Source organism: Sinocyclocheilus rhinocerous, unplaced genomic scaffold (assembly GCF_001515625.1).
Source record: "Sinocyclocheilus rhinocerous isolate Xijiao unplaced genomic scaffold, SAMN03320098_v1.1 scaffold20, whole genome shotgun sequence".
In the NCBI taxonomy this organism is placed as follows: domain Eukaryota; kingdom Metazoa; phylum Chordata; class Actinopteri; order Cypriniformes; family Cyprinidae; genus Sinocyclocheilus; species Sinocyclocheilus rhinocerous.
The window spans coordinates 2,452,708-2,472,822 of NW_015640468.1; the positions used below are offsets into that span (position 1 = coordinate 2,452,708).

Here is a 20,115-nt window from a genome sequence, read left to right on the forward strand (position 1 = left end):
TGACTCAGGTGATATATATATATATATGTATATATATGTATATATATATCTGGGTCATGTAAATTTTTTTTTTTTTTTGCATTTCTGTTACAATTTTTGGTAGGAAAACTATGTGAATGAATCAATTGGGGCAAAAAAAAAAAGCAAATAAAGAAAACATTTGTATTAAAGCATTGGATCTGTGCTTTGGGACTTAAAGGGGACATCAGGTGCAAAATTCACTTTTACATGGTGTTTGAACTTAAATGTGTGTTGGCAGTGTGTGTACACAACCACCCTATAATGATAAAAATCCACCCAGCACTTGTTTTTAAATCCCCATGAATCATAAGCACTTTCTCAGAGCAAGCCGTTCACAGATTATTGGCAAAGTGACGTCACTTTGCACAGGCCCCTCCCAAGACTGTTGACGGACACTGCCGTTTTAGCATAGACCCGTCCTGAGTGAGCTGTAAACTGTCCACCATTGTTTTTCGACGCCGGAGCAGATGTAGACAAGAATGACTCCTAAGCGATTGAGGTGTTTTGTTGTTGGATGTAAGAATGAACATAGCAGTGGTCGTTTACTCCTGACATCTGAGCCACTGAAGACGCAGTGGATTACCTTTGTTTTTGAAGGGAATGCACCCCCCGACCTACCTTAATGTGTCTATGTTTGCCCGAATCATTTTACTCCAGACTGCTTTCTGAACGAGGGACAATTCAGTGCAGATTTAGCTAAAAAGTTAAAACTCAAGGATGGATCAGTACCCACTGTACGTGATCCAGCTGCACCTCCAGAAGAAGTAAGACCCGCACTTTATATTTCTTATGATTATTTGCAAATCGCCTTTGCTCTTTCACGGAAGAGAGGGGTGGGGTGAGCAGAGCTCATTAGCATTTAAAGAGACATGCACCGAAATGCACATGAAGACCCTAAAGAATCATACCTGCTTGTGAAAAATGGGCATCTGATGTCACCTTTAAAGTGTCAATGCAGCCTTAATAATAATAATAATTAATAATAATATTTTAATTGACATCACTCACTGTTCTTTTTCTTTATTACTGACCATTTACTTGAATAAACATTTTAATAACATATTCCATTGTTTTAGTTCATTTGGATAATTAACATAATAGGCATTTAACTTTTTAATTAAACCGGTGTGTTCAGTAGCATATTACGTTTTTGTTGTTGTATCAGGAATTTTTAAATTTCAATGATATTGGTATCCATTACTGAAATTCGGTTGTTGTGACAACCCTAATGATATTCCTGTAAACAGGGTTGATTATGTTATGGATCATGCAATTGTGAATCAGAAATAATGTAAAACCAGACTGTGCCAGTTGCAGGCATACGGCAGTCTGTGTGTGGTCTTGTCTCCCTGCCCGTTTTGCATCACAAACACTAGAAAGAGAGAATAAGTGATTGTTTTTTTCCTTTGCTGGGGTTTGTTTCAGTTCTAGGCAGTGGAAAAGTGGACTCCGAAGACCAGTTGAGACCTGCATTATTACAAATGAGCACATAAATGAGAGCCCTCCACGGCGATGCCCTGGGTGTATTTTTGTGTGTGAGGATACGCTGTTTTCTACAGTTAATGAATCTGTGTTGCAGAAGCTGCAGACCTGAAGCAGGAAGAACGACTGCAGGAGCTGGAGAGCTGCTCAGGTGTGGGTAGCACTTCAGATGACACCGAGGTCAGAGAGGTCAGCTCCCGGCCCAGCACCCCGGGACTCAGTGTCGTTTCAGGTAACACATACACAAAAGCCTAATTGTCTAAATGCGTTCAAATGAGCAACCGCTGTCAATCTGGAATCGCAGAATTGTGCAAACATGAACTTGCAGAATTCAACAATCCAAAGGTTTTAACATCTTGCTTGTCACATTTGAATGTTATTCTCTGCCTTGCTGAGTTCTTTATTCAGCGTCTCTTCTTCCCTGACATGCTGATGAAGACAAATAGCCATGTAAGACAACGGCAAACTCCCGAAAGACTACTTGTGGGGAGTTTTCCCTGAGGACTTTGGCAGATGGATCGCCTTTACTTCCTCCTTCGTTCAATCTTGCCGCTTCCATCTCTCGTTCACTTACTCTGACCTCCCTGGGGATTCTCCTGACCTCTTTGTGTGCTCAAGGGAGCATTGTCATGGTTTCCCCGCTTCCATGAAGAGCTTGAAATGAGATTGGCTGTTCAACATGGCCACCACTCCATCACTTACACGCTAGACTTTTGCTTACTCTCTGAACTATTCTGGAGATCTGAGAGATATATGCACAGTCAAACTGCAAGCTAGTTTTGCTAAGGCAGCAGAACAAAGTGTTTTTTTGTCATTTGTTTCTTGTTTTATAGGTAGTATGTCATGCCAAAGTTTCCTCAAACTACTTCACAGCTTCATAGGTAATATATTTCCTTCTGTGATTTATAATTGGAGGCTTTGCTGATTTGTTGCATATTGTTTGTGCAGGCATCAGTGCCACGTCAGAGGACATCCCCAATAAGATTGAAGACCTACGCTCAGAGTGCAGCTCAGATTTTGGAGGCAAAGACTCCGTGACCAGCCCAGATGGAGAGGACTCTGCTCATGGTACAAACACACAATCAAGTGACTGATTGGGCACACACACACATACACACACACACACTCACTCACACACTGTGCTTTGTACTCCGAGATGCACTAAGAAAGTTTTACTCCTTAAGATGTAAATGTATAACACAAGTAGAGCCTCACTGTGGCTGTCAAGACGTCAAGGTGGTTATCATGGCTGTTATCCCTTGCTGGGAAATGATTCAACTGGATGGATTAAATCGATTTAAGGATGGATTAAATCAATCAAAAGTAAATAAAGACTTAGGAAACAGTTATTTTATATTGATAACATTACTGTTTTACTATATTTTGAACAAATAAATGCACCCTTGGTGAGCATTAGAGACTTCTTTCAAAAACAAAAAATGGCTAATGTTATTGTCCAATGGCCATAACATTTTATATAATCACTGGCTCTTAGCAGAGGTTAGCAGACTGCATAATGCTAACATATCAGTTGTTTAAAGGTGATAAGAGCCAGCAAAACATATAAACATATAATAACTTGGTGCATCTTTAAGTTTTGTTAGGGTCTTAAACACATCTATAAAGGAGTATGTCAAACGTTTTATCTTCAGACATAATGTTTTTTTTTATTTTTATTATTATTAATTCTTATCCTGCACAGCTGTTGAATATGTTTCTTGGGATTTCTGGTGTGGGACTAACATGTCCTTTGTCACTCATTTACGTTATCCCTTTATGCACCCCCCGTTCTTCCACCTCTCTAGGAGCTCACAGTCTATCCTGTGCACCCTCTCAAGCAGATTCACTGCTGGCCATGTTCGATCCCCTCTCCTCTGGAGAATAAGATTGAAGACCTACGCTCAGAGTGCAGCTCAGATTTTGGAGGCAAAGACTCCGTGACCAGCCCAGATGGAGAGGACTCTGCTCATGGTACAAACACACAATCAAGTGACTGATTGGGCACACACACACATACACACACACACACTCACTCACACACTGTGCTTTGTACTCCGAGATGCACTAAGAAAGTTTTACTCCTTAAGATGTAAATGTATAACACAAGTAGAGCCTCACTGTGGCTGTCAAGACGTCAAGGTGGTTATCATGGCTGTTATCCCTTGCTGGGAAATGATTCAACTGGATGGATTAAATCGATTTAAGGATGGATTAAATCAATCAAAAGTAAATAAAGACTTAGGAAACAGTTATTTTATATTGATAACATTACTGTTTTACTATATTTTGAACAAATAAATGCACCCTTGGTGAGCATTAGAGACTTCTTTCAAAAACAAAAAATGGCTAATGTTATTGTCCAATGGCCATAACATTTTATATAATCACTGGCTCTTAGCAGAGGTTAGCAGACTGCATAATGCTAACATATCAGTTGTTTAAAGGTGATAAGAGCCAGCAAAACATATAAACATATAATAACTTGGTGCATCTTTAAGTTTTGTTAGGGTCTTAAACACATCTATAAAGGAGTATGTCAAACGTTTTATCTTCAGACATAATGTTTTTTTTTATTTTTATTATTATTAATTCTTATCCTGCACAGCTGTTGAATATGTTTCTTGGGATTTCTGGTGTGGGACTAACATGTCCTTTGTCACTCATTTACGTTATCCCTTTATGCACCCCCCGTTCTTCCACCTCTCTAGGAGCTCACAGTCTATCCTGTGCACCCTCTCAAGCAGATTCACTGCTGGCCATGTTCGATCCCCTCTCCTCTGGAGAAGGTAATGTCACTTCCCAGCATGCACTGCTGTAGAATGCAGTACTTTCACATGTAAGAGCTAAAAAGGAGTGCCATTAATGTACCTAATGACAAGAGCCCACTAAACAGCGTGTGCGCTGTGAAATAAAGCAAGCACTTGCCAGATTTCTATCCTATTATGGCCCATTCTAGTAGAATAGAGGGTTTTCAAAAGCTAAATTTGATTTGTGTTTGTCAAAGCCTACAAATCTACAATGGAAAGTTGTATAAATGTGTTGGAGAGACAATGTGAGAATATGTGTGTGGGGCAAGGTGAGGGGATGACAGGTTGCTAGACCTCACTGCAGGCGTTTTGGCTCAGCGGCCCGTCCCCACTGAGCTAGTGGCACAGGGCTGGCATTGGAACGCACACAGCAGAGATGCTGTACCCTTGGAACAGGTGGCCTACTTTCACCTGAGGTCTGTCTGACTCTGACAGCTCTCTCAAGCGCGCGCGTGCGTGTGCATACACACACACACACACACACACACACACACACACACAAACAAACACTCCTGCTGACAGTGCGCATGCAACCTTTTTTATGAATGCCAGTTAAACAGAAGTCATGTCACGACCCTGGCTCTAGTTTTGTTTATCAAAAACTGGAGGTTATGTTGCAAATATCAATTTGCAAAAACGTTTTTCTCACAGGAATAGAGTTTAGCCAGTGACATGATTAAATACAAAAGCAAAAACCCTCTAAATTTGGGTCAAATGTCTTTGCAGGTTCGTCCACTGGCACCATCGTGCGGCCCAAGGTGCACTATCCCCGGCCCCCTCACCCTCCCCCTGACCCGCCTATTCCAGAGGCCAGCATTATGGGCCACCAGGAGCCTCGTCCACCCCTCTTCGCCCCCCACTTGGTGCAGAGTGACCTGGAGCATCCCAAACAGAGGCACTCTTACCCTGAAAGGCTGGTCAGGAGCCGCAGCACAGATGTGGTGTCCGCTGGCCGCAGACCCAACAGTGATCCCGGACTGAACCGCAGGACCATGATGGAGGAGAGAGACCCGGCTGGGGCTTATTCCACAGGACCCACCTCCTCTCCCAGCAAGGATTCTCTCAAAGGAGAGGTGAGAAAAATGGTTTTGTGTAATCAGTATTATTTATCTATACCGTATTGGCCCGAATATAAGACGACCCTGATTATAAGACGACCCCCCTTTTTCCAGATGTACCTTTTGGAAAAAGGCTTTTTAAAAACCAAATCTTGTTTTTTCTCAGTAAAACACATTTTGTCTTCAATTAATTTCATATTGCATATTTTTCCTATTTTAATTTTTGTTTTGAAAGTATGATAAAAACTGGTAAAATGTACCAACAAATCACATTTAAAAAATATACACTTCTTGATATACCATAAAAAAAACAAAAAAAACAGGTAGCCCATCTGAATTAGGACATTTAGGCTATCCATCTAATAGTAGCCTACCAAAATCTTATGAACAGTAGAAGTTAAATCTTACTGTAGTCGTCAAATCTTGGTACTGTCTTACGTTTTAAAATCACAAAGGGAGTTTGGTCCCAGCAGGCTAACCTGACAGGCACGACTCATGCAGCTGTAAGGTTTTCTGCTTCTTTTGTTTTTACTCGCGATCTTTACAACACCATTACATTACGTATTTCATGGCACACTCGTTTTATGCGTATTTGGCGCCACCTATTGTTGTGTGTGTATTATTGACATGTCAAAGTCTAGACCCTGAATATAAGACGACCGCGTTTTTTCAGATGTATTTCCAAGAAAAAAACATTGTCTTATATTCGGGACAATACGGTATTTGCATTACAGCATCAATATTATAATATATAAAATAACTGTTTTCTATTTTATTATATTTTAAAATGTAATTTATTCCTGTGATGCAAAGCTGAATTTTTAGCAGCCATTACTCCAGGCTTCTAATATGCTGATTTGCTGCTTAATCATTCTAATATGCTGATTTGCTGCTTTCATTTAAGATGATTGTCATGCGCTCTTGAATACAGGGTGGTCTCTTAGCTCTGTCGTCATTCATGACAATGGCTGCACATCTGCGCTGAGCAAACATGAGTTACGAGCAGATTACAATCCCTATTCAAACCCTGCGTAATCTTGGGTAATCAGCATCAGCCTACTGTGCAGTCCACCCATGTACCATAAAGCATATCATTAAGGTTTAGGGTTTATGGCTCGGTGCTTGTTCAGAGGATGACCTATTGACAAACAGACAGATTGCATGGCAACTACATCACCTCAATGTCATTTCCTGTCCCTGTGCAGAAGGGGTTTACTGTCTCGCAGGTTTAGCAACAGCACACTTTTTTAAGGAAGGCAAACACCTCAAAAATAAAACGAATACATTTAAAAAATGAAAATGTATTTTCAATTATTAATTATCAAATTCATTTATCTTTATAATAATGGTCCTTAACATAGGCTTCATTTTTGTTCTTTTGTTCTTCTTCTTCTTCTTTTTTTTTTGAGATTTTAATGACAATTTCATCTGCATTTCACATGACTGTGATTCAAAAATAGACATTAAAATTAAATAAATAAAATGTAGTACCGTATTGGCCCGAATATAAGATGACCCTGATTATAAGACGACCCCCCCTTTTTCCAGATGTACCTTTTGGAAAAAGGCTTTTTAAAAACCAGATCTTGTTTTTTCTCAGTAAAACACATTTTGTCTTCAATTATTTTCATATTGCATATTTTTCCTATTTTAATTTTTGTTTTGAAAGTATGGTAAAAACTGGTAAAATGTACCAACAATCACATTTAAAAAATATACACTTTTTGATATACCATAAAAAAAAATAAAAAAAACTGGTAGCCCATCTGAATTAGGACATTTAGGCTATCCATCTAATAGTAGCCTACCAACATCTTATTAACAGTAGAAGTTAAATCTTACTGTAGTCTTCAGATCTGGGTACTGTCTTACGTTTTAAAATCGCAAAGGGAGTTTGGTGCCATCAGGCTAACGTGACAGTCACGACTCGTGCAGCTGTAAGGTTTTCTTTTTCTTTTGTTTTTACTCGCGATCTTTACAACACGCATTACATTACGTATTTCATGGCACACTCGTTTTATGCGTATTTGGCGCCACCTATTGTTGTGTGTGTATTATTGACATGTCAAAGTCTAGACCCTGAATATAAGACGACCGCGTTTTTTCAGATGTATTTCCAAGAAAAAAACATTGTCTTATATTCGGGACAATACGGTATTTGCATTACAGCATCAATATTATAATATATAAAATAACTGTTTTCTATTTTATTATATTTTAAAATGTAATTTATTCCTGTGATGCAAAGCTGAATTTTTAGCAGCCATTACTCCAGGCTGCAGTGTCACATGATCCATCAGTAATCATTCTAATATGCTGATTTGCTGCTCAAGAAATATTTCGTATTATTATAAATGTTGAAAACAGTTGTGCTACTTAATATTTTTGTGGAAACCATGATTTATTTTTTTAATGAATTTGAAGTTCAAAAAGAACAGCATATTTTTAAATTAGATATCTTTTGTAAGAGTATACATTCTTTTATGTTACTTTTGATCAGTTTACGTTTTCTTTCGTTTAAAAATCAAATTATTAAAATTAAATGAGTAGAAAAATCTTCCTCTATGTAAAATTTTAATTTCTGGAAAAAAATTCTCAAAATCTACTCAAGTTAACTATGTTCCATAAATTTTAACTTAAATTTAAAAAACTTTTTCTTCGTTCAGGGTTCAAGTTACTTGAGGTCAAGTAATTGGCAGAATGTAAGTGTTTGAGTGAACAACTACTTTAAATAATCATGTTTTTGTATGTGTGCAGTCTGAGGACAGAAAGGACAGCGATGATGAGAAGTCTGATAGGAACAGACCCTGGTGGAAGAAGCGCTTTGTTCCTGCCATTCCTAAAGGTGAGAAGCCCAACTCTTATTTCCTGAAGGTTTTTTCAATGGGTACATGTCTGCTTTCATCCTGTGGATCAGTGGTCAATGGCTAGAAAATTGCATTTAAATATGGAAATAGCTGGTATAGAAAAAAAGCATTCTTTTTGAATAGGGGAAAAGTGCTGATAGTATCTGCTTCTGTTATTGGTTCAATTGGAATCATGGCAATACAATTAAAAACATTAATATTGACTAATACTGATATGGTCACTGCTGTAACGTGCATCCATACTTTATAAGTGTGCAAAATTTGAATGTGCAAAACTTTAAATGTGTATTTGGATTATTGCATTTGTGAATCAGTATTTCTAATTGGAGAAAAATTTGTCTTTCTGATTTTCATCTTTAAGAACACAAATATTCATTTTAAAAATCAAGGATTTTTTTTATTGACTGTTCTTTTCTTTTAGATGTTTGATCATTTTACAGGAAAGATGTTTTTAATGGAATTACCATGTACGTTTAAATGTGTGGGGTATAAAATATATATTCTATTTTATACAATTTTTTTTTTTTACAATTCTTTGATGAATGTAATGTTCAAAAGAACAGCATTTATTTGAAAAATAGAAATCTATTGTAACATTATAAATAATTTTACTGTCACGTATGATCAATTTAATGCATCCTTGCTGATTAAAAGTATCAATTTCTTTCCAAAAAAACAAAACAAAACAAAAAAACAACAACTTTTGGACAGCCAAACTCCCAAATGCAACTCCAATTAGTCTAACTTTCTAAGGCTCATTAGCAATTAGCATTTAGCATGGCTCGGGCAAAAAGTTTGTGTGTGTGAAGCCCAACCCTGTCTGTTGCTGTCTGTGTTCCTCACACAGTGCTCTATTGGACAGCAGAGGGTGAACTCCCAGGTAACCCACTCTTCAAGCTCTCTCCCACTCAGTTTAGTGCTGTACACTAGCAGCCCGAATATTTGCTAGCTCGTGTAGACTTCTCTTCGCCACTGTGTGACGGCTAGAGCTGTGACGCAACACAGTCAAGCTTCATCTTTTCATTCATGCAGCCATCTTGGATTTCCATAATTTATTTTGTAGTGGTTGCTGGTTGAACTGTATAAAAGGATTTTGCTCAAATGCACTTGAAAAAGATGCATAATTTGCTGTAGGAATACAAAAACTACTGAAAAATACTACCTACTTTGGTGTCAAGTCAAAATTAAAATGAATAATACAAATTAATGTAAACTTTTTTTAAATTTAATTAAAAGAACAAGCTTGTTTCCTTGCATATTACTTTTTGTTGTGGAATCAAAATTAGTGTTGAGAGTCAATAAATTTTGCTGTCCTTGTTAACTATTGAAATTTTGGTATCAGAACCTCAATTTTCATAGACTTGTCATATAAAGACAATCTCATCTGTTTTTTTTTTTTGCACATACACATGGCATTCTGCAGCACAGAGGCCCACATCTGTGTGTTTGCACTTAGTAGTGACATGCTTCCTGTTTTAGTTCCCCATTACTGAATATTTGGTAGTGGCTGTGTGGAGCAAATACATTCAAAGCATGTTCGTCCATTTGGTACAGTGGACTGGAGAGGGTCCGTGTCTTGAGGTTTGCCTTGTAGGAGCACGGCTGCAGCGTTGTGCGATTTTTGTGAGAATAACTACTTCTGTTAATTTTTGCAGTGCCGATCGCAGGACTCCGAAAGCGGGACAAGCCAGAAAAAGACGAGCAAGGAGTGGAAAGGGTACCACAAGGTCTGCTTCCATTTAACTCTTGTCATACACTCACTGCAGCCATTGTCCAAGCTGATCACGTGTGTATGCATCTCAGGTATACCAGATGAGCCTTCAGCGCTCAGGCAGAGCTCTAAGACCCAGTCAGCAGAGGCAATAATGGACAAGTACAAGTACATCATGGAGAAACGACCCACCCACAGTGATGGGGCACTTGCTGGAACTTATATTGGACAAGGTTTGTCATATGATATTATTCATACTATAATATAGAAATACCCAAAATGGTACACACTCTCTTTCTTCTGTATTGTGGAGTAAATAACTGGAAGTAGTGATGCTTCTAACATTTTATAGTAGTCTGATACAGACACTGTAGCTTGTCCTCTCAGGTATTGTCCCCTCATGTGTGGCATTTAATGATTTTTTATCACATAATATTTTATGGAGTTTTTATGTATATACAGAATTTAGTCTTTTTTTTTCTCCAAGTTGAATTTTATGAAATTATTTATTTATTGTATTCTTTATATATATTCAAGGTTGAATCTGTATCTGACGTTAAATAGCCTGTGAAGCTGATATGGCATAAACTTCAATACATCAAGAATAATTTACAGATTCATCAGCGAATCAGTGTGCAGAAGTTCCTCTCATTATTTTGTAGCAAAATGTTAAATTGTGAAATTAAATACGAAGGTATAATAGCTTTTGTTAGCAACTTTCCTATAACTATAAGAGTAGCTTGACTACATTTTTTAAATTGCTTCCCCAACACTGCTTATGTTGCTGCTTACTCTTATCTGTTAGACAAAATGTATCAGTGAAACAGTTCGTCATCTGCTGTTTTGTCACTGTTTTTACAGAGCCTTGTAGAGAAGTAGACAGTGAGCACGACTCCCCTAAAGATGAAGCTCTGCAGAACATCTCTGCAGATGACCTTCCAGACTCTGCCAGTCAGACAGCGCCACCTCAGGACAAGACATTCTCCTTCAGGTCTCTTAGACAAACAAACTGTCACTCACAATTTTTTTCTCTTGCAAGTAAAATCAGTACATTCTGAAAGTCTAAATCTCAGGAACCAAAATGGCAATGAACATTTAACAATCAGAATGATGAGTGAATTTTGACCTTATGTGTGCATAATCTGTCTGTTGTATCTCTGCAGTGATATTAAGAAAAAGCTACGCCTGGCGCTGTGCTCTGCAGATTCAGTTGTATTTCCCATCATTCCACCGGCAACAACACGTAACGGTCTCCCAGACCATGCAGATCCTGAAGGTTACTTACTATCCATATTATCTCCTATTATCTATACTTGACTTATGCTATACTTTTTACAAAGTTGTAATATGTTTCTTTTAGTTTGTAATAATAATAATGATGACAATAATAAATGAATACTATTTATAATAATTAATACTAATACTATAATGATTATTATTAACACTACTATTATTTATTATTATTATTATTATTTTATAAATTATTGTTGTTGTTGTTATTATTATTATTTTTTTTTTTATGCTAGGGTACAGTCCTGTTTAAAAGGAACCTTCATCTGAACTAAAGTTTTCGTAGCTCTGTACACATGGGGTGAAAGTAGCTGTTCCACAGGTTTTGAGGTTCAAAACGCTGTGCATTTATGTCTGGCCCCTGTCTCCTCTCTCTCCTCAGACAACGAGATTGTGTGCTTTCTGAAGGTGCAGCTGGCGGAGGCCATTAACCTGCAGGATAAGAACCAGATGGCTCAGATCCAGGAGACTACGCGCTGCGTCAGCCACCTCGACCCCCGCACCTGCAGAAGACTGCTCAGTGCCATGGCAGAGGACTACAAGTACACACATTACTCTCTTATTTTCTCCCTCTCTATCTTTCTCTCTCTCTTAATGTCTCACTAACTTAGTCACATTGTTTCTCTCTTTTACTCACTTCTCTCACACACAACTATGAATCACCATCTTCAAACTGGCATTCTACCCCAATCAGGATGGGGACATCCACAGAGACGAGTGAGGAAACTCATAAAACCTTCTTCCTTATTTCTGTTAGTTTCCACATAGTGTCTAAACCAGATGTGATGCATTAAGCAACCTCCTCTATACTAATCTGTCTGACATTTTGTCAGTCAAATGGTTTCTGTCTTTATCGCATTGCACTGGATAGCCCCGCCCACAATGAAATCTCATTAGTACAAAATCATGTTTATGCCTGCATATTAAACACTAAATATTAAAAAAAAAATTTAATTAGGGATGGGCGATATGGACTATATCACAATATTTTCTTGTATTTATTGCGATAACGCAATATCAATGACGATAATTCATATTCATATTAAAAAAAACTCTGTTTAGAGAGAAGTATTATCTTTCCTATTTTTACCGCCCTCGCGCAGAAACTCCTCATATGCATCACAGTAATAGAACTTATGACGTTCCAGGAAATCCCTAATATGGACAAAGAAGACATCAGCTATATATATATATATAAGACATCCATCTATCGCTGTAGCGGAGTTAAAAGATAGAAATGCTTAAACTGACCAAACATGAAGACAATAAACATGATTGTGACAATATATGGTTTATCTGTGTTCTTCAAGCCATCTTGGGTATTTTTATAAGAATAAAGTATATTTATAATGCAATGCTAATCAGTTTATCACTTTTATCACTTGCCTTTATCACTGTATAGAATACTATAAAATATCGTGCTACTGTAGTACATTTATTCATTGCACAGACAGATTTTTTTTGTAGCACTGCACAGCCTTGACCAAACCAGTCCCAGATTGTAGAGGCAGCTCCTCATTTAGCTATAAACTCTTCATCAGTTTCACGTCTGCTTTCCGCCATGGCACTCCACACGGTCGAAAACAGAAATATGTCAACAACTAGGTTTTATCGTTGTTATCACGAGAAGACTAATTCTTATCATGGGGAGCATTTTTACCAGTATATCGCAAACGATAAAAGCACAGCCATTTGAAATGGGGATGGGCGAGATCTTGTTTATTTGCACAAGAAAAGTGGTTAATGGTATGTCTCCTTTATTCAAGGCTATTCCTGGAGCACATTCAGCGTCTGTCCAAAGTGGTGACGGCCAATCACAAAGCCCTGCAGATCCCGGAGGTAACCATTTGCACTATGTCTCAAAATATAGTAAGAAACAAAGACAGAAAAATAGCAATTTGATCTTTGTGTGTGTGTGAATCTATGCAGGTCTATTTGAAGGAGGCACCATGGCCCTCAGCACAGGCTGAGATCAGGACCATCAATGCCTATAAGACCCCACGAGATAAAGTACAGTGTATCCTGCGCATGTGCTCCACAATTATGAACCTGCTCAGCCTGGCCAATGAGGACGCTGTACCCGGGGCTGACGACTTTGTCCCTGTGCTCGTCTTTGTCCTGATTAAAGTGAGTTAAGAGACAACCTTAGAGTGTTAATGTTCATAATTGCATTAAGTGTGTTGTGCATTCTGTAACAGTACAAATTATAATTTCTGATAGTTGGCACTAAGGCCCATAAGCATTGGTGTCTTCTAAGTAATCAAATATTCTTTGGTATTTAATAAAAATATCTCTTTAGAAGTTCATTAAATAAATTCAGCTTGTTCTGTAATCACAACTACAGTACATCCACAACACATAATGACTTTATTAAGCAGCTTTAAGACGTAATGAAAAACTGCATATCCTTTCAAATACAAGCAACTTGCAGTTTCATGAGAGCAGGATCCATTGCTTTGTCCTTTAAAAAGATGCCTAATATGCCTTTGTTTTTGCCTCCCTGATGCTTAAAACCAGCTGAACAATTTTATTTCCACTGATACAATAAATTAAAAATATTTTTGAAAAAAATTACATTAATTAAAAAAAACAAACAAACACTATATTAGCCAGTAGCTGATATGGTACCAATATATTGTGCATCACTGCTACAAATGACATTTTAAAAATGAAACTGTTGTAGATTATTCTATTTAAAAGATTAGTTCACTTCCAGAATATAAATTTCCTGATAATTGACTCACTCCTATGTCATCCAAGATGTTCATGTCTTTCTTTCTTCAGTTGCGAAGAAATTAAGGTTTTTGAGGAAAACATTCCAGGATTTGTCAACATATAATGGACTTCAATGGGACCCAATGGGCTGAAGGTCCAAATTGCAATTTCAGTGCAGCTTCAAAGGGTTCTACAAAATCTCAGCCGAGGAATAAGTGTCTTATGTAGCGAAAAAATAGGTAATTTTCAAAAAAATTAAAATTTATATACTTTTTAACCACAAATGCTGGTCTAGCACTAGCTGGACACATCACGTAATCACAGTGGAAAAGTCACGTGTGGTTAGCTCTTCATCTGTATACTCTGGTTCAGAAAGATAGGGTAGGGTGTAACTCCATCTCATTTTCTCCTCCAACTTCAAAATCGTCCGACATCGTTGTTTGACCTTTTTTGTAAAGGGTGTTTGACTTTCTTTTAGGGCTGGGCAAAAAAAATCGATTTTTCGATTAATCATTTTTTAAAATGACGTCGATTCGATATCGATTCTCAAAAGCCGCGAATCGATCTTTTCCGGGATTTATTTCAGCACACATTTAAAACAAGATCTGATTAACGTGAATCCTGAATCGATACCCAGCCCTACTTTCTTTGCACGTTCGTTTTGTAAACGCTGGGTCGGTACTTCCGTCTATGTCATGCGTGACCTTCCCAACGTGACTACGTAATGCGTGAAGTCGAGCTAGTGCAAGATGTCATTTGTGGTTAAAAAGTATATAAATTTTTTATTTTTTTTATTTTTTAGAAAATGACATAATTTCTCTAGATAAGACCTTTATTCCTCGGCTGGGATCATGTAGAGCCCTTTGAAGCTGCATTGAAACTGCAATTTGGACCTTCAACCCTTTGGCCACCATTGAAGTCCATTATATGGAGAACAATGCTGGAATGTTTTCCTCAAAAACCTTAATTTCTTTTCGACTGAAGAAAGAAAGACATGAACATCTCGGATGACATGGGTGTGAGTAAATTATCAGGAAATTTTTATTCTGGAAGTTAATTTTATATACATTACCGCTCAAATGTTTTGGGTTTGGTACGTTTTTTTTAAAAATGTTTTTGAAAGAAGTCTCTCTTATGCTGTACAAGACTGCATTTATTTGATCAAAAATGTAAAAAGAACAGGTTTTATTAGAAAAAAAATTCTCTTTACTGTCGCTCTTGATCGATTTTATGCACCCTTGCTAAATAAAAGTATTAATTTCTTTAAAAAAGTTACAAACTTTTGAATGCTAGTTTGCTTCAAGGTTAAAACCTGTCAAGTCTTCAGAAACAAAGTTAATGCACTGATCCTAATGCTAGAGTTATTTCGTTTGCTTGATGCGTGTAAGTTTTGTTATTTTGTGCAGTGTTTTTTCAGTTTTCCGCACCCCATACCTATTTGCATTTGCTATGCACACGCCCACACCAGATTTTCTAAACTTGTAAGTGCGCTTGAATGTGTAAGCATGCACAATGTGGGTGGTCAGATGTTAACTCGTACGTTAATTCCCCCCTCTCGTTCGTTCTCTCCCTCCCTCCAGGCAAACCCTCCCTGCCTTCTGTCCACCATTCAGTACATCAATAATTTCTACGCCAGCAGACTGAGCGGGGAGGAGTGCTATTGGTGGATGCAGTTCACTGCCGCCGTGGAATTCATTAAAACCATCGACGATCGCAAGTGAAGCAGAACAGCCACCTGTATGGGTAGACTGTAGGAAGGAGAGAGAGAGAGAGGACAGCGCGGACGACTACTCTCCCCTTCATCGAGAACGCACAGCGTGGCATCGCCTCAGTCTGTATAGCTGTACATAGAGGCAAAAACACTTCAAGTTTAAAATCGATCAAACATTAGATATGATCATGACAGGTTTTACTGCGCTGGGGTATTAAACAAATGAAAACAAATAATGCGGCAGGTGGCGACATTGCCACTCTCTACTGATCTCGCTTATAACCCACGTCTTTTTCTGTAGTACTGGGGAGGTGCTGGGGCTTAGAATCAAATTTTATATTAAACACAGATTTAGCAAGTAATTAGCTCTGTTAAAACATACCTATCAAATGAAAAAGGGACCAGGAACTACCTGCATCGATCATGTGTCGGGACGCTTCTGAGGGGAATCCATGATTCTGTCCTCCTTGTATAAACCGTGCAATCTCACCCCGTTCAAAGCTAACAGTCACACGCCGAGTCATATCAAAGTACGCATCACTATAGATGCTGCCAGTGTATCAATGTTACAGTTTCTCAAATTAAACATGCCATTATTTTAATAGGGCAGCTTGTTCTATGAATGTAAACAGGTGTTGTCATTATTGTACATTCATTCTTTCCTACGTTTCCCAGACAATTTGGAAATAAGGGCCCACATATTTATATAAAATAAAATGTATTTATTACTTAACTCCTGTATTTAATGTTTTATTATATTTACTGACTTGTTCCATGAATTAGTTGTTGGGCAGATGCACACGGTTCAGTTGAGGAAACAAGTTCTAGAAATGTTTCAGTCTCACAGAGAGCTGCTAAAACAGGGTGTCTTCACATTAGCGGATAGTTGTAAATTAGTGCCTTGCAGATATTTGCAGTAACACTTGTTCTTTTAGTTGTGGTGGATTTTCTGCCACATTTTGCGTTTCTTGCGTCTTTCATTGAAGTGAAGAAGTCGGATCTGTCAAAGTCAAGCCTGGCTAAACGTCACTATGCTATTAATAACAAACCTGAAATAAAAAGTACAGCATGCCAAGTAGAAACACCCCCCACATTTGGACGTTCAGTATGTGGATTGTTATTTGTGTTGAATAGGTGGAGAATTGACTGCTGGGTCTTACAGTATGGTCTTAGATGATAGTTATTGCTTGTGTCCCCAAGATATATTTTTGCTGAGTTTGCTGTTGACCTTTTCTTGTCTTTAAATTCCATGTATTGTTTCAGAGTTCTTACTTTTGTAGGATTAAATCACTGTTATTTTTATAATGCAGTTCCCAAGTAGAGCTATGAGTTAGGAGGAACATTTTTGTGTAATTTGAGGTTTACTCTCAGAAAAAAAAAATTGCAAAAATAGGGGTACAATAGCTTGTCACTGGGACCTACCCTCAAAGGGACACCATATTTACCCCTAAAAGGTTCATAGTAGTACCTTAAATGCACATATTAATACTCTAAGGTACAAATACACAACTATTAGGGGTGGATAAGGTACAAACCGGTCCCTTTAAAAGTACTGCCCCAGAGACAAGCATCAATTTTTGCATTTTTTTCTAACACTGTGTTTTTTGAGCTTAGATGGCAAAGAACATTTTAACACTGTGGCATCATTATCAATGCTAGTGTATTGATGTTGAGGAGAATATATGTATTGATACAGGCTACCTTGTGTCATAACCCCGTCACAGCTAGCACATATTCTTCATAACAGTTTTTGCTGTTGATATCAAATGAATAACAGCACAGTATATTATTTAAACAGGAATATCAATAACATCATGCTCTGTGTCATTCTTAAATGATCTTTATTAGATCCAAACTTCCCACTAACGTTTGCACACGAGTAGAGCTAGGGAAAACGAAATGTATCCTTAATATTTTATGTGGTTGTCAGAGTTTCCCGCTTCAAATCTGTCTGTCAGTGTTGCTCCCTAACATCTAAAAGCAAACACTGAGGGCTTGGTGTTGATTTTGGTCCTAAATATAGTAGATGCACTTGGAACAATTAGTTCTACCTCCAACTGTGTACATAAAGGGATGAATAAAATGTTGTAGTGTGTTCTTTTCCTCTAGCTTTTGTAGCCTTTAGAGCTCTGTATATACTTTTTTTTTCTTTCTTTCTGATTCGAATGGTGCATGGATTCTATATTGCCGGTTACTACCATGTATCTATAACATTTATATTCTATATAATATTTATATTCTATATAATAGATCATTTATATTTTATATAAATGTTATAACGGAATATATTTGTCTTGTTCCTTTTTAAATTATAATGTGATATAATTTTTTTTTTCGCCTTTTCAACATTTTCTGTAATGTGGAATCGGGTGTTATTGATTGAACATCTCAATATCTCGAATGGTTCAGGCTGTCAGACTATTTTGGTCTTATTTACTGATGTTTTTGTGTATAAAGCCTGTCCTAACTAAAATATGCATCTTGAGGGTTGTGTAACCTGTGGCAAATATTTGAAGATCTTGATTTACTTGTTTCTATTTGTTTTGATTTTTTCTCTCTCTGACAGTTTGCTTGAGATTGAAAGGCTGGTGTTTTTGGTGTTCTGCATTTAACTGGAAGAAATAAAAGGTGATGGCCTCAATGTGTAAATATTCTAGCCTAAGACTTATTGCATAATCTTTGAGATTTCCAATAGGACAATTTTAATTAAAATGAGAGCGTTTGAATAAAATACACTACTATTCATTTGATCAATGTTTTAGCAAAAGTGACTCCAGCAATGATTTACTGGTGTAAACAGGGTTTTGGGGTACTGAACAGAAATGAACTGAATTGAACTGGCTCAATATCTGAACAGTATGTTGCCTGAGAGTAAGGCGTTGTACTCGATCTGTATTTAAGACCTTTATAATCCTTACCGTACCATGTGGGTCCACTGTTGAAGAGCATGCTAAGAGAATTATGGCTAATGGCTTGCATTTATAAGATTACTTACTTGGACTTCTATTGGGAAGGCATTCTGTGTGTTACACTATGGGATTTTAATATAAACCTGTTCGTAATTCTTAAAAAAACAATTAAAGACTTTCCGTGAACATGCAACATGCATTTTTATGCTAAATGTCCTGATGTCTATGTTCTAGCTGTTTATTTATTTAGTTTTAATTGCGCTGACCATAACCTCCTGAAGTGGCCAAGGTCAGATGGTGGAAAGAATTTATTCAGAATCGATAATCTCAAACTATTCATCTATGAATGGCTGAACAACAAGAAAGTAACTGCTTTAAAAAAAAACTGGCATTCTCTCCATCTCTACACACTGATGTCTGTCTCCTTCACGTCGAGCACGTCACTGGGCTTGAATATGACGAAACAAAGGCCGCCACAAATAGCAAAGCCCCCGCACTCGCCACACATTTAATTACCACTGACAACTGTATAGTGGATTTGTAATTGGAGATTTTTTTCAGTGTAATAGGCTCTTGTTCGCTCTCTCTCCTGCCCTTACCACTCCAGTGCTCTAATTGTAATCTTTCCATCAGAGGAGAAGAACACAGCGGCGTGCCTTTGCTTCTCTTGATGATATCTCCGATTGTTCATTTAAATTCAAATTTGGCCAGAAAAAGAGTAATTAGTTGTATTAATAACCCGAAATGACTCGCTTGGTTGGGAGATGAGATGGCTTTTGTTTAGGTGAGATCGGGTGGATATCGGCAGCCCGCTGTGTGAGATGGAGGCCTTATTGGTGAAACAGGCTAGTGATATGAATAAACTTTGATTATACAACATGGGGTCGTCGCTCCACATCTAAACACATTCCTCTGGCCGTGTTATTGTCGTTTATCCGTTTGTAAACAAAGGTTCTTGGGGGTTTGCTGATTTGATTGTGTATGCAGGATTTGGGACTGGGTTTTGTCTAATGCAACTGTTACATATTGATGTCTGATTGTTGCATGAAGATCTAAACAGCCCGAGGGCCAAGCCCAGATGGCACTGAAATCACAGATCATCAGTCCAGTGAGGCTCACATATGACTACACACACACACACACGCACGCAGTCTGGTCAGCTATCCTTGTGGGGACTCTCCATAGGCGTAATGGTTTTTATACTGTACAGACCGTATATTATATTGCCCTACACCAACCCTACCCCTAAACCTACCCCTCACAGGAAACTTTCTGCATTTTTAGATTTTCAAAAAAACTTCATTCTGTATGATTTATAAGCTTTTGTAACCGTGGGGACCACAATTTGAGTCCCCATGAGTCTGTGTGTAGTCAGGTTTAAGTCCCCACCAGGATATATAAACCAGTACACACAGACACACACATGCTCGCACACACACACTCACTCACACGCACTCACACACGTGACCAGAAGATGGTGATAACGATGACCAGGGCTGCGTTCAGCCCAGACAAAAACGGTGCAAAACGTTTTTTTAAACGGA

The 20,115-nt window shown here is 37.8% G+C and overlaps 1 protein-coding gene across 1 annotated transcript in view; it reads left to right on the forward strand.

Moving 5' to 3' along the window:
* The window catches only part of LOC107753155 (GTPase-activating protein and VPS9 domain-containing protein 1-like), a 45,057-nt gene extending 27,427 nt beyond the window's left edge, over positions 1-17,630 (forward strand). The window contains exons 13-26 of the mRNA XM_016569277.1: positions 1,601-1,735; positions 2,452-2,571; positions 4,212-4,289; positions 5,037-5,383; positions 8,126-8,213; positions 9,891-9,962; positions 10,039-10,179; positions 10,808-10,937; positions 11,110-11,222; positions 11,619-11,778; positions 11,894-11,953; positions 13,003-13,075; positions 13,166-13,363; positions 15,532-17,630. Of these exons, the coding sequence (XP_016424763.1) occupies positions 1,601-1,735; positions 2,452-2,571; positions 4,212-4,289; positions 5,037-5,383; positions 8,126-8,213; positions 9,891-9,962; positions 10,039-10,179; positions 10,808-10,937; positions 11,110-11,222; positions 11,619-11,778; positions 11,894-11,953; positions 13,003-13,075; positions 13,166-13,363; positions 15,532-15,672 (1,856 nt within the window). The 3' untranslated portion in view covers positions 15,673-17,630. The remainder of the gene's footprint in view (positions 1-1,600; positions 1,736-2,451; positions 2,572-4,211; positions 4,290-5,036; positions 5,384-8,125; positions 8,214-9,890; positions 9,963-10,038; positions 10,180-10,807; positions 10,938-11,109; positions 11,223-11,618; positions 11,779-11,893; positions 11,954-13,002; positions 13,076-13,165; positions 13,364-15,531) is intronic.
* Positions 17,631-20,115: the final 2,485 nt, after the last annotated feature.